The 15,440-nt window shown below is 47.6% G+C and overlaps 1 protein-coding gene across 1 annotated transcript in view; it reads right to left on the reverse strand.

The window, feature by feature from the left end:
- Nucleotides 1–2,478, reverse strand: part of FAM193A (family with sequence similarity 193 member A) — a 137,162-nt gene extending 134,684 nt beyond the window's left edge. Inside the window, exon 1 of the mRNA XM_032781055.2 lies at nucleotides 2,004–2,478. Coding sequence (XP_032636946.2) covers nucleotides 2,004–2,276 — 273 coding nt within the window. The 5' untranslated portion in view covers nucleotides 2,277–2,478. The remainder of the gene's footprint in view (nucleotides 1–2,003) is intronic.
- Between the last annotated feature and the right edge of the window lie 12,962 nt (nucleotides 2,479–15,440).

A 15,440-nucleotide genomic window follows, 5' to 3' on the forward strand; every position in this document is an offset into this window, starting at 1 on the left:
AGTGAGACATATAAATGATAACTATCAAGTCTAAAATCTAACGGCAGCCCTTAAGCGGAAGGATGGCCACCCCATTCTGTCCTCCTGAGATCAGCTTTTGCAAGAGATCTCTTAGTCAGTTACGAACTTAAGAAAGCCACTTGCAGAATACTGTTCTGGACTCTGCATATTGCAGATGCACAATTTATAGACAACCCAAGTTATCAGGGACAGTAAACCCCTTCATTGGTTGCATATCTTCAATCTACCATGTTGCTCCATTTTCCTCAGGCATTACCAATCACATGTATTACCACAGTGCCTAGGGACCAGCCAACATTGGGGGCCCATTGAGCTACACACTGTAGTAGACAGACACTGCCCCTGAAGCACCTGCATTCTATGAAAATGTTATACTGATTTTTAAATTGAACTTCAGTGTCTTGCTAGATATTTTCTAGGACAACAGTAGAGTTTGAGGGCATCCTCTCAATGTAGCAGTAAAATCTATATCGCTTCTAGATATTCACAAGTTGTGTTAGCACCTATTGTCCCAAATGGAAATTATGTTTGACATAAATACTGCATTAGCGTGACAGTTATGACAGCTATGAAGCTAAGTTGCAGCTGATGCTGAGTGGGGGGTTTTGAGGAGGGAGGGCAAGGTTGCTGTGATTATAAAGAAAATATTAGCAAGTCTCATCTTATGTGGGGGTTCCGTTCCATGGTTAGCGCGTAAAGTGAAAACCGCGTATAGTGAAACACTCACTGAGTTGAATGGCGGGCAAAATCGCCCACACTACAGATGCAGTTTTTATATTGTTATTTGTTTTTTTCCCCCCGTTTTTGCCGACCACGCAAAGCTGAATTCGCGCATATTAAATGCGCCTAAGATGCGACTTGTCTGTAAGTTTATATTTATCACTGATGAATTCTCATTGCCTTAGCAAAACAAACAGGAGATAAGACCACACACAGAACTAAAATCCAGCTGGTTACATCATTAAGTACTTTGGATCCCTCTCACACCACAGAAACCATTTCTTCTTTCTTCTTCCACGTGTTTGACAATTTCCTTATGGAGAAGAAAGTGAAGGTGACAAATGAGGTATATACTGAAACCTGCAAGTAAGGACACTGACAACAGGCAACCCCCCTGTAAGTGGGGCACCTAAATCTAACCTTAGTGCACTTTTCAACAAAAATCTGTTCAACCTTTAAAGAAAAAAAAGTCAACCTCCCTCTGTTCCTGTCTTGTTAGATATGACAACAGAGTATCTCTCAAAAAATAATCAATAATTTAACTGATTTTTGCTTGACCCTTGGTCAGTCACCTAAGACAGGTGTCATTGCACAATATGGTATGCTTACAATAAACTTCACTAAAGTGAAACTAGTAATACAGAGCAAACATGCCCAAATTGTTTCAGCAGCTCAGTATGCAAGCCTGCAATCCCATTAACAACGAACATGCAACTTTTCAATGAAAATATTTTCGGAGAAAAGATAACTTCACTTTAAGGAGATAACATGTGCCCTAGGTGGCAACGCCTCAAATTTCTTCTCTCGCTCCTCCTCCCACAAGCTTCAGCACAAGCCCTGGGGACGCAGAAAGATGGGATGCCTGGCATGGGAAGCCCTGTGGGATGCTCAAACTACTCCCCGCGCCTCCCCACCAGGACGTTCCATGCTGCAGCGCCCTGCCCCGGTGGGGTGGGGGGAAAGGACCGTGCCCAGCCCCGCATCGTCACTGCGAGCGTGGGGGGCAGGCAACACTCCGGGGCTCCCCGCTGCGGGGGGGGCTGAGAACCAGCCAGAGGGGGCTCTCCCCGTCACCGTGGCTGACTGCCCAGCTCCCCCACCCCGCCTCCCGCTGGCGTGCGCGGGGCTCCGCTGCGGCGGGATGCCTGTCACTGCGGCCGCAGAGCGAACCCCGCTAGAGGCTCCCACCCAGGGGCGGCGGCCCCCGCTCCCGGAGAGAGGGTGGGTGCGGCCAGGCCTCCCCCGAAGCGCCCCCCACTCACCTCGCCATGTCCCGCCCCGGCCCCTCCAGCGCCGCCGCTCAGGGCTCCGTTGCCGGTGGCCGTTGCCGGCGCTGTCAGCAGGCCGCCCACCACGCTCGGCGTGGCAGCCACCGCCTGGGCTGGAGCCCGCAGGGTGGCCGATGCCGAGGCGGCCCCGCTCTTGCTCAGGCCTCCCGCCCCGCCGCTGGGTCCGGGGCCGCCGGTACTGCCGAGGCCGCCGCCCCGCTTGTTCTTTCTGCGCTTGGCTCCTCGCTTGGCGTCGGCCGGACTCATCGTGTCTGACACCCGGACAGGGAGGGGGCAGCGAGGAGGTCAGAGCCGCCGTCAGCGCCCGGAAGGGGGAGCGGGTAAGGCCGGGGCACAGGCCGCCCCAGGCACCGAGGAGCAGGGGCGCGCGAACTGTCACTGTAACGGGGACTCCCTTGGCCCCAGCGCCGCTGACCAGAGTTACCGTCCAATATGGCGGACACAAGGGGAAAGTGATCCCCCCTTACGTCGGGGGGCTCCCCCTTGCGCTGACGGGAACCCACGCCGCACAGCATATCGGGAAATGCAGTCGAAATAGGCTGGCACTTCGGCAACTCATTCTAGCAGGTGGAGGGGATAGAACTACAACTCCCGGCGTGCATTGAGCTTCCCATCCGGGAGCGGTCGGTTATGTCATCTCGCTTCGCAGCGTTCGATGGGATTTGTAGTTTTCTTCGCAGCCGTTAGCCCGGTTGACCAACGTTGCCACCCTTGTCAGGGGACTACAGAGCCGCAAAGAAGGAGCGGGGTGGAGGAGTCTAACAGCACCACGTGATTGTTGGATACAGGAGCTTTTAAAGGGGTAGAATCCTTAGGCAGCCCTCCAAGAGTCCCTTGCGCAGGCAGAGGGTAAGTCAGGACAGTCCTGTGTATAATACAGTGTAGCTACTTTATTAGGTGCAATGTCGTTTCCCAGCTGTGCACCTAATACAGGTGGTTCTAATGGTACTGCAATTTCCAGATGTGAAGTCTGAGGTCGCTGAGCTGCAGCAGTGTTTTTCACCAGAATGGAACCCCCATGCAGTGAACATGATTTGAATGCATCTCAGTTCAGTGTAGTTCAGTGTCCATGGTGCATGCAGGTTTTGACCTCTACTGAGTCTTCCAATTAATGCAAAGCACAGTGATGAGTTTGGGATATGGGAGCTAAAACCAACTACAATCATCGCAAATATGGCCCATCAAACATCCACTGGATGATGACAGCTTTTAACCTCATCAAAGCTGTGGTGGATTTTTTTACACCTTTAAATATAGGGCTTGTTTTCCAGAAATAAATATTTATTAACTTCAGGTCTGACCCTTTGGAGCTTACACAGGTAGAGTCTTCCAGTGAAAATGCAGTCAAAATCTCAACCACACTACTAAGAGCCTTCTGCAAATGATTGTATAATACAAAACAATTTTTTAAATGAAGCATTATTTTAAACTGTTAAATACACAATAGCAAATCATTTCAATAATTACTTTTTATTACAGCATCTTCATAGTTATAAGGTGGGCACGAATGCCACCTCCTCCCTTTGCCAGATTTTGAATGGGACCTGATCCTGTAGGGGTGCTCAGAGGCTGCCTACTGGATAGGCAGGAAAACACCTATTTTCCCGTTTGTGGCTCCTACTGGATAGGCAGGATATAGGTATCTGAGCATATGAGGCAGAGGAATTTAGGTGCCAAACAAGTTTAGGCACCTACAGGGTTAGGTGGCAGCCGAGAAGGAATTTTGTGGATGGCAGTGAAGCCTAAAATTGGGATTCAGGTGTCTAAATTCCTTTATGGATCTGGGTCTTCCTACTTATCACTGTGCTTCCAACACTGACTTTCTAAACTTTTTATAACAGAAGAATAAATCCCAGCTGGTTCCTGATGCAAAAGTACAGGCCCCTATCATTTGTGCTAATGGAAAATCTCCATTAATTCTTTGTAGGCACAGGCTTATTACACACAGTTGAGACATTCTAATTCCATCCAGTGAGGGCAGTGCTACACATGCCGCAAGCCCATCACTCTGTCTAATACTCTATCAGTGGATTTCTAAATCAGCAACCCTTCAGTAGGTCGGCATAATTTTCTGGGATTATCCATGTTTGTGGCATAACAAAGGCCCATGAATCATGTGACATTGCATCACTATATTTTGACACGATATGATGAAATAGCATTGCAGCATGCAGATGGATCGATAGGACCAGATGATGTTTTGATGCTTTATCATACTCTATTGTAGCCAGTGGCAGACTACCGTAGCGTTATATTTTGATGCAATTCAAGATGACAATATATGATAGTATGAAGATGAGTGTTGGAAGCAGATTTTTTTTTCACTCAAAGCAATCTTGCATCACAGTTTACTAATGTTTTTGACCCCACTGGCACAATGACTACACTTAGCCTCTCCTACTCACAAAAAGGGCAACTCTAGGTTATAGTGGTGTGGATTGAAAGTGCACAGTTGTTTCATTGTTTTGTAATGAGCAAAGGGTGTTTCCGTTCTAGCAAACCTTCTGCCTACAGTGAAATTGTTCTGTGACTAGCCTTTCTCAGTCTACTGAAAAAGATATCTCTATGTTCACACATGCAATTATCGAAGAAGGAGCACATGTGCTGTACTTCACCCTTGAATCTCACTGCTGATATCATATCCCCTTCCCACTTTGTTCTGTATGATGGCTAGTTAGATTGTGAGTTCTTTGGAGCTAGGCCTTTGTCTTAGTGGGCAAGCTTTTGGGCCTGAGGGCCACATCTAGGAATAGAAATTGTATGGCGGGCCATGAATGCTCACAAAATTGGGGTTGGGGTGTGGGACTGGGTGAGGGCTCTTGTTGGGGGTGCAGGCTCCGGGATGGGGCCAGAAATGAGGAGTTCAGGGTACAGGAGGGGGCTCCAGACTGGGGCAGAGGAGTGGAGTATGGGGGGGTGAGGACTCCGGCTGGGAATGTAGGCTCTGGGAATGAGGGATTTGGGGCGCAGGAGGGTGCTCCGGGCTGGGATCAAAGGGTCTGGAGAGCAGGAGGGAGATCAGGGCTAGGGCAGGGGGTTGGGGCATGGGGGGAGGCTCAGGGGTGCAGGCTCCAGGTGGCACTTACCTCAAGGGGCTCCCAGAAGCAGCAGCATGTCCCTTCTCCAGCTCCTATGTGGAGGTGCGGTCAGGCAGCTCTGCATACTACCCTGTCCACAGGCTCCACCCCTGCAGCTCCCACTGGGGCACTGGAGTGGGCCACGGAAACAGGGCCATTGGAGTGCATTGGAGTCAGAGGGAGGCCATGCTGTGGCTTCTGGGAGCTGTGTGGAGCAGCCCCGACCCTGCTACCCAGCTGGAGTGCCGGAGTGGGGCCATGCAGCTGCTTTCACAAGAAGTGGCTCCCAACCCTGCTCCCTGGTTGGAGCAGGGCAAGACCCAGACCCCGCTCCCCAGTGGAAGTTCAAGGGCCAGCATAAAATGGCTGGCAAGCCAGATCCAGCCCACGGGCCATGGTTTGCCCATCCCTGTCCTAGTGGAATGTTAGTGTTATACAAACAAATAATAAGTGTTATACAAAATGCACACCATCACAAACCTGAAGAAGAACTCTATGTAAGTTCGAAAGCGTGTCTCTCTCACCAACAAAAGTTGTCGAATAAAAGATATTACCTCGCCCACCTTGTCCTACCTTCACAAACAGCATTTTATTTCAAGCAAGAAATATGCATAACAGCAGACATTATGATTTTACTTCATAAAGCATCATTTTTACATAGGGTATTATTTTTAATCTAGGGAGCTTCTATCTTTCATTTGATGTTTCGGCATGCTCTTATTTAAATTTGATCCGGAGCCAGCTTTATCTTTTCCTAGTGATTTTATTTACACTTGTCCCCATTCATCCAACCATGTGCTTCCAAAAGAAATGATTACAGCTCTGTCAGTTTGTATATTCCCCATGTGTTGCAGATAAAATGCATTAATCTGGGGAACTATTATAATAAAAAGCAGTCAACACTGCAGCAGTAAGAATAATAATACTCTGTCATCAGCATGCTTAATTCCCTTGTTACAGAAGCATCACCATGTTTGCTTTTACTCTTCAGACTATAAAGGGCCAGCAGGTCATGTTTTTTTAATTCAGTTTTCAAAATTAAAATCAGTTCCCATGCCTGAATGGGGCTGTGAATATTTATAAACTGTGAAAAGCAGAGCTGTGGTTTTGGGTTTTTTTTTAAAATCTGTGAGTGAATTTACTGCCCATGAAAATGAGAGACTTGTGTGGTTTCCTACACAGCTCTGCCACTACACCTCATTTGTAACTTGCAGTCCAATCTTAGCTCCTGATGGAGGCCTGGCTTGCTTTAGAACTCACTTTGCCAGTTTAATGGCGAATTTGAAATGTGTATAGAGTGAAATAGGGTGGGGAGATGATGTGACCAAACTCACGTGGCTGTGACTGCTCAAAAGACCTACGCCTTTGTTTCTTGCCCTTACCTGAATCAGCTTGATTGCAGTGCTGTGCATCATCACTAAGAAAATAAAATCATTCGCCTAAAACATTTGAGAGAATTCACTTTAATTTGCCTCACTATTGCTTTTCACCAGAGCTTTACACTTCGAATTCGTGTGCAAAACAATATTATTTAGATTGCTAATAATTTCAAAATTGCTCAGAATGGCACTCGAAACAGTCACAAACAGTAGGACTGATGAACCGAGGGATTGTAAGAATATTGTCGTGCATTCCAATGTTTTGCCACCTGAACGTGTCAGTCTTCCACAGTGTTGTAGATTAGTCTTTGAGGCATATGGGCTATAAAAAGCTGTGTGCAGAGTTCCACAGGGCTCAATTAGGGTCAGATTCTGTCTTCAAAATTCACATGAGCATAGGAAAGCACAATGTAGCTTTTACAGTTTAATTGGAAGGTTTGTGGCTGTGTCCTATCATACACCTGACAAAGATCTGTAAAATTTTACCACTCAATGAGTCTATCATTATACGTAAAGAGAGGTCTCCTACTGCCTATTGTTATTCATAATTTGTTATCATTTATTAATTGTATTATTGTAGCTCTTAGGTGCCCTAGCCATAGACGAAGACCCAATTAGGCTAGGCATCATACAAACACTGAACAAGGAGACAGTTCCTGCCCCCAAAGATCTTACTATCTACATAATTAATAATAAATAATTGGTTCATAGCAACCCAAACTGTGCTAGGTGCTGTACAGATCTATAGAGAAGTTAGTGTCTGCCCCAGTGTGATTACAATGGAAGGGCTCCTTTGATTGCAGTGGGCTTTGGATCAGGCCCTTCAGCCCAATCCTGCAAACACAGCCATAAGTACACCTCTACCCCAATATAACACTGTCCTTGGGAGCCAAAAAACCTTACCGCATTATAGGTGAAACCGCGCTTTATCGAACTTGCTTTGATCTGCTGGAGTGTGCAGCCCTGCCCCCCTGGAGCACTGCTTTACCGCGTTATATCTGAATTTGTGTTATATCGGGTCGCATTATATTGGGGTAGAGGTGTAGTTCCTCTGAAGTCAATGGGACTAGTCAGATGTCCAAGAGTTCATGGATGTTTAGCGTAACAGAGGCATCTTGATGGGATTTTAAATCTGTAATTTTTTCTCCACTGTTTTGTACATTATGTAATGGCTTTATTTATATTTCCCAAATTATTTCTGGGTTTCACTGAAAACGTGGAGGTCTTTTCCCATGGGCAGCGAGTATAATAGGGCAGGGAAGGCTAAGTCTGCTCTGGCGCAACTGCCGCTGCTCCGGTGGTCTACTAGCAGGACTGGGAGAATATGCAGTTGCCTACCTCGATGATGTGGCCATTTTTTCAGACTCCTGGCCCGAACACCTAGTACACCTGGAAAAGGTCTGTTGAGCGTATCAGGCAGGCAGGACTAACTGTTAAGGACCAAAAAGTGTCAAATAGGCCAAACAGAGTGACTTACCTGGGAACAGGTGGGTCGAGGAACCATAAACACTCTACAGGCCAAGTGGGGCTATCCAAAGTGGCCTGTCCCAAAGGCAAAGAAACAGGTCCAATCCTTCTTAGGTTTGGCCAGTACAGCGATTTGTACCACACTACAGCCAATCACTGCACCACTGACCGACCTGACCAAGAAGACCCAGCCAACTACAGTTAAATGACTGAGGAGTGTCAGGAAGCCTTTACCCAACTTAAGGCGACGCTCACGTCTGACCCTGTGCTAAGGCCCAGACTTTGACAAACCATTCTAGTAACCACCGATGCATCTGAGAGTGTTAGGAGCATTCTCATGCAGGAAGGACCGATCAGAACTTCCATCCTGTCGTGTTTCTCAGCAAGAAACTATCTGAGAGGAAAGCCACTGGTCAGTCAGTGAAAGGAATGCTATGCCATTGTGTACACCCTGAAAGCTACGCCCATACGTTTGGGGACGGCGGTTCCAGCTACAAACTGACCATGCTGCGCTAAAGTGGCTTCATACAGCCAAAGGAACAACAGAAACGTCTTCGTGGAGTCTAGCTCTCCAAGATTTTTATTTGGAACTTCAACACATTTCAGGAGCTCCAACAAAGTAGCTGATGCACTCTCCCGTGAGAGTTTCCCAGAATACACTGGTTAAACTTGTCCTTAAGATGTAGAAGTCTTGTAGGTACATGTTAGTAGTATATGTAAAGATGCATGTGTTGTATTACTCTGTGTAGTTTAAAGTTCTAGAAAGAAATCACACCAGATGAAATTTACACTGTCTGTGATTTGGGGGCTGTCATAAGTAGATAGTAAGGGTTAATTTTCTTTTACCTGTAGGGGTGGACAGGGGGAATCAAGCACCTGAGCAGAGGACCAATCAGAGTACTGGATTTTTTTAAATCGTGGAGGGAAAGAGAATCGGCCCGGCTTTTGTTCTCCCGACTATGGATTAACAGCTTTTTCTGCTACTCCATCTTCTTTCTAATATTCTACTATAAGTGTGGTACAAAAGGAAACCAAACATAAGCTGTTAGGCTGTGTTCAGTGACGCACATACCGGCTCTATGTCGATGCCCCATCACAGAATTGATAGTACTTCGAACACAGCGATAAGTGTAACGTTGATTTTGCTGGACTTGGTTTAATTGGGCTATCTTCTTAATCAGACTGTTATTCTATTTTCTTATAAGCCACTCCCTGTAGAATTTCTTAAGCAGTGTTTAGTATATGTAAGTTCTTTTTTTTTTATATAAATTTTCTTTTAAAACTTTGTGGAGTTCATTCCTAGTGAGGCAGAGGAGGACGAAATTTCTGGCCTGGAGCTCTGTTCTTATACCTCTGTGGACAGCGCTAGGGGAGGGAGCCCAGGCTCTGTGTTTACTTTCCTATTGTCCAGGGTGGAACGTATGGGAAAAGTTACAGGACATAGAGTAAGATTAGTTCTGTTTTCCGGTGGAGGGGCTGTCTCTTGAAAAAAAGGAGACAGGTTTCTCGGTATGTGATGTAAAGAGATTACATCAATTCCCTCAGGTTGCTCAGAGCGGAACGTCTGAGAGAGAGAGGGAAGGGAGGGGAGATAATTCCCTTGCTGGTACGACTCAGACTTCTGAGTCATGGGGGTCTTTCCAGAGGAAGTTGGAGAGGCCAGAGAGGGGGGCCCCCAAGGAATATTTGGGGAACCCGGGCTGATAGGAGCCAAAATCCTATCTGGTGGCAGCGAGATAAGATCCAACCTCTACAAGCTTGGGGGAATCATAGTAAGCACCCAGATTTTGGACGCTAAGGTCCAGATTTGAGACAGACGCTTATTACACGGTGCCAGACACCTGGGCCATAGTGGCCCCACCTGTGCTCTGCTTCTTCCCGAGGCCCGCACTGCCCACTGCTGCCAAGTGAATCCCTCCTCTCCTCCACTCCAGCCCCATTCTCCGGAGGTCCCCACCACTTGCTGCACCCCTCCCAGGGCTAGAAGGGCTGGGAGCACGTTGCAGCCAGTTAGGACCCAGCAGGCCACATATGAAGAGTTGGCAGCTTCTAAAATGCAGTTCCTGGGTGGAGCCAGGGAATGGACCAACAGATTGACTGGCCTTACCACAACTCAAGAAGCCAGGCCAGGTCAGGTCCTATTGCTGACCACATTTTGTGTTTAGGTACCGTAATGGAGAGGTTTTTTGATTTAATATGTGCGAGTGTAAGGTCCAGGAAGGTCAACCTGAGTTAGCCATTGGTTGGACTATTGAAAATTAGGTGATCTCACTTCATGTGACACCCATTGACTCAGGCGAGCCAATGACACTTTGCCCAGAAAGCTCAGTCATCTTTAACAGCAATTTCATTCTGAAAACCCCTTTTTCTATGGTATGGGGTGGGGATCATATCTCTACACACACACACGTTCTTAGTGCTAGTCCACTTCACCCCATAAATTAGAGCAGTTGGAGATTACCAGCTCTAGGGGCCAGCTATTCACCTTTTTCCATGGCCATGCCTCCAAGTCCGTTGCCTGAGAAGGGAATTTCAAGTGCCACTATGGCAGCTCTTTGCCATTTAAGGATCCCCCTGTGGTAAGGTAGCTTTCTGTGGCCAAAAAAGCTTCCCCCACATGCCAAAGAATTGTGTCCTAAATATCTGTTTGTGAAGAGTCCTAAAATCATAGACAAGTGCTACCAGTGACCATGTTCTAATATTGTCCACATCACACAACATCAAACATGACATTATGAAGGTATTACAGGATATACCTGCATCAATGTAAATGCTGTCTAATCTAACTAAGAGTTTTATCCTGCTGTCCATCACCATAGTATCTCAGTCCATTTTACATAACATTGATATCAGTAGTGAAGTCCCAAGTGGACTTCATGGAGTCTCTGTCACATCTCCCTTTTTAGGGTAAAGACTGTGCATGAGGTAGAGTTATGGTTTTTGATATGTTTAGATTTTAGTTTCTTTTTTGGTTGTCTGGTTGATTGGCTGGTTGGAGTTTAATGGGTGAAAGGGGGTGTCAGTTTTGTGAGTGTCACCTACAAAAGATCTTTCTGAAGAGGAAGGTTCTGTAGCATTTCCTAAAGACACTCAAATTCTGGATTCTCCTAATTTCTTCTGCAAGTTTGTGCTGTAGCCACATACCTTAGCCACGAGCACCTTGTCTGATGCTGGGAGAGTTTGGGACAAAACAAACAAAAACTCATCTTATGTCTGACGAGAGCCTGGATGTACGCCCAGAAGCTACATGCAGTAGCGTAGCTGGGGGGGGTGCAGGGGAAGCAGCCACTTCCCCTCAGCACATTTTCCAAAAGCAGTGCCTTAGTTAGGGGTTATCATGGTGCCAGTGAGTGGGGCCCACGCTCCACTCTGAAGCTTGGCCTGCTGGGCTGGTGCTGGGCTCCTCAGGCAAGGGAGGGGCAGCACAGCCAAAGGAGCGATGTGAGGGGAGGGGGTGGCACGGCCGGAGGAGCAAGGGGGGGGGCGCAGTATGGCCACAGCGCGGCCAGAGGAGCCATGGGAGAGGTGGCCCCCACCCCATTATTATCAAGGCAGAGTGCATTTTCCCCGGCACTGGTGTCAGCTTTTGCCTCTACCCTTGGCACAGTGCTGCCGCTGCAGCAGGGAGTGCGTTGCTGCTCTCGAGGTGGGAGCGTGTTCCCAGCGACTCACCGTGCAGCAGCGGGCAGACGGGGGGCAGGCTGCCATGGAAGAGAGTATGTCCAAGCGACTGAAGCTGCTGTCCAGCATTCTAGAACCCTTCCGGGCTCTGGAACATTCAGCCTCCTTCCCCCTTACCGTCTGCCTGGGGGCCCCGGCAAGTGGGGTGCTCGGCACCATAGCAGTGCAGAGGTGAGGCCAGCGCAGACCCCATGCGGGCAGACGGGTGTCAGTGGCCTCAGAGACTGGAGGCTTCTCTCATGCTCTGAAGGGGACTAGGCTCCTCAGCTGGTGTGTGCTTGGCCCAGGAGTGGGAGTGATAGCCCCCCGCCACTGTTCCACCTGTGCAGCCAATGCCCAGCACCAGCCACTCTGTCTCTGTCCATAAATGGAGAATTCAGCTCGGCCGGCATGGCCGGAGGGGCGGCCCATAGAGGGGGTTTTTTTTATTTTTATTTGGTGGTCTTTTTGGGGTGGGGGCGGCACAGCATCGGCTGGAGAAGCCAACAAGGCTGGAGAAGCCATGTGGAGGGCTTGGCAGGAGGAGTGAGGGGGGATGCAGCGTGGCCGGAGGAGCCAAGGGGTGGGGGCACAGAGCGCCCAGAGGAGGAGTCAAGGGGTGTGTGGCCAGAGGAGGAGCCAAGGGGGGGCGCCTTTTTTATGTTTGTTCTCCCTGCTCTTAGAACCTGGCTACACCACTGGCTACATGATCACACTATGCAGAATGGTCATTTTTTTCAAGCAGGTTGCTAAATTCTTTGAATTATAACGTTGAAGTACTGGTGTAAGAAGCCTTGAAGAACAGCAGCTCTCTTCCAGCACATTATTCTTTGAGGAAGAATGACTTAGAACCTGGAGTAGCCCTGGAGATTGCACTGTACTAAGACTCAGGAGGATTGGCTTCTAATTCTGTCTCTGCTGTGTGACCTTGGACAAGTCTCCATTTCTTGACTCAACTTTTCAGGACAGGGACTGGATTTTTCCATGCATTTGTACAGTGTTTAGTACAATGGGGCCCCAATCTGAGTTGGTACCAGTAGTCACTACGATATGAATAATAATAAATCCCAGTGGAGACGAATTTAAAGAGTTTGGTTTTGGTAGGCTAGTGTAGATTGTTTTCTGGATTAGATTAATATTGCAGGCTCTGTGTGCCAGGCCACAGGGCAAGTGCTGAAAGACCCTTCCACATTATTCTGCACTAATAAATAATATACACAGGAACATAAAAACAGAATTAGCATCTTTCCGACAATTACTGCTCTTCCACAAAGTCCATTAAAAGAAGAGCATGCACTAGCACCCACCTCATATGAGACAAGAAAAGCAATCAAGCAGATGTCACAAAGGAAAGCACCTGCACTGGGTAGCATTCCACAAGAGCGGTATAAGCAGGGTGCTCCCACATTGTAGGATATCTCACATGGCTCTTCTGCTTTATCTGGGAGCAAGAGTCGGTGCCACAGGATTTCAAGGATGTCAGCATTGTCCATCTCTATAAAAATAAAGGCAATAGGGAAACTGTGATAATCACCATGGCATGCCTTACTTTCTGTTGCTGGGAAAATTCTTTCATGCATCATATTGAATAGACTTAATACCTATCTTGTCGAAACCATCCTCGCCGAGTTTCAATGTGGATTTAAATCTGGACGGGACAATATTCACATGATCTTCACATCCTGTCAGCTTCAGAAAAAGTCCCTGGACCAAATCACAGTCTGTACATGGTGTTCATCAACTTAGCTAATGCTTTTGACTCTGTAAATCACGAGGAACTTTAGAAACTTTTGTTCATCTTTGGATGCCCTTCAAAGTTTATTTTTGTCACTCGGTTCTTCCATTATGGGACAATGGCCAGAGCAGTAGAAAATGGCATGATATTGGACCCCTTTCTAATCAGCAATGAACCAAACAAGGTTGTATGCTGGATCCCATGCTTTTTTCCATCCTTTTTTTGGCTATGCTTAGGGATTCATTTCATGACATTGGTAGAGGTGTATTTATCCAGTTCTGCACCGATGGGAAGTTGTTCAGTTTGCAGTGCTTCCATTTTCTCATGAAAGTAGGAGATTTAGTCATGAAGGAACTTTTCTTTGCTGCTGACTCTGCACTGGTTGCTTACTCCATTGATGACATTCAGTTTATAACTGATCCCTTAGCTCATGCAGTCAACCACTTGGCGAATCAGCCTAAAGCAGTGGTTTGTGAACTCCTGGGGGTTCGCACAATGTTACAGGGGGTTCACCAGAAAAATTTCCTTAATGGCGGCCAGAGGACCCTGGGCATGGGAGGCAGCAGGTGTGACCCAGTTGCAGAGCAGACAACCTAAGTCCTGTGGAGTGCTGAGTGGGCAGTTAAGCCCAGTCAGCACGGGGTCTGCAGCCCCAGCCCCGCAGGGCCAGCAGCCCAAGCGCTGGTTAGCAGAGGCGCTAGCAGCCCGAGCCCCATGAAGCACAGGGCCGGGCAGATGGGGCCAGCAGTCCGAGCCCTGCGGAGTGCGGAGCTGGCAGCCCCAGACTCCGGTGCAGGGTCAGCAGCCTGAGCCCCATCATGGGCAGGGAGAGGCAGCTGGGACCCCAGGCACACATTTGGTGGCAGCTCTCAGACCCTTTGTCCTTTTTGGCAGACATGGAAGTTGTTTGGTGGCATTGAGGGGCAGAGTTGAGCAGGGGCTACACTGTACGTGGGGGTGGTCCAGGCTAATTTGTCCCTCGTGGGGCACCTCCCTAGGATGGCCCTGAGTGTGGTGGTAAGAAAAGGTTTTGCGCGCCAAACTGGCTGGAACCAGGTAGTAGTCCAGGAGTCAGGGCAACCTATGTTCACGGGTGCCAAAGGCGGCACGCAAGCTGATTTTCAGGTGGGTTACTCACACTGCTCAGCTCCTGACCACCAGTCTCAGGGTGCTCTCTCTGCATTTTAATTTAATTTTAAATGAAGCTTCTTAAACATTTTAAAAACCTTATTTACTTTACATACAACAATAGTTTAGTTATATATTATAAACATAGAAAGAGACCTTCTAAAAACGTTAAAAGATATTACCAGGATGCAAAACCTTAAATTAGAGTGAATAAATGAAAACTCGGCACACCACTTCCGAAAGGTTGCTGACCCCTCTAGTAGTCAATGTAGCAGTGTTCAGGTGCCTCAGTAATTCAATACTAAGTCATTTTTCTCGGAGTTTTGTTTTGCTTCAGTGAGAGGTGAGTGAATGTTAGCACCACACTGAGGAGATTTAAACTTAAATCCCTGGAAATATTCATTTTTAGGAGGGAGTTCACGAGATTTCACATTTTAACGAAAGGGGTTCCTGGGTTGTTAAAGTTTCAGAACCACTGGCCTAAAGAAAACTGAAGTACTATATCAGTCTGTGCTGAGGGATGTGCATCTCTACCCAGTTATTAAGGTCAACATTGCTTTTCTCAAGCCCATGAAGAAGTTTGGCTATCTAGGGACTATGCTGTCACAGAATGTGATAATTGATAATTGCATAGCCAAGGTCAGCTCTGCATTTGGATTGCTGTCACGCAGCCTATGGTATGATAGGGGTGTCAAAATTAGCACTAAGCTAAACACCGATTGAGCAGTCATTCTCAGAATGCTTCTATATGATTGAGACATGGACAACATATCACCTCCATCTATGCTGTCTTCAGGGTGCTTACAGGGTCAAATGGTGGGACAAGATTCTCAATATTGAAACCCTCAGTCATTGCCAGATGTTAGGCAGATGTCTTGCTATAAATCAAAGCTTGCTATAAAAACTCAGCTGCATTGGCCTTGGCATCTCCATCATACGGCCGACTTGAGCCTACCCAAGGCCA

This window comes from Chelonoidis abingdonii, chromosome 5 (genome assembly GCF_003597395.2).
Source record: "Chelonoidis abingdonii isolate Lonesome George chromosome 5, CheloAbing_2.0, whole genome shotgun sequence".
NCBI classification, from domain to species: domain Eukaryota; kingdom Metazoa; phylum Chordata; order Testudines; family Testudinidae; genus Chelonoidis; species Chelonoidis abingdonii.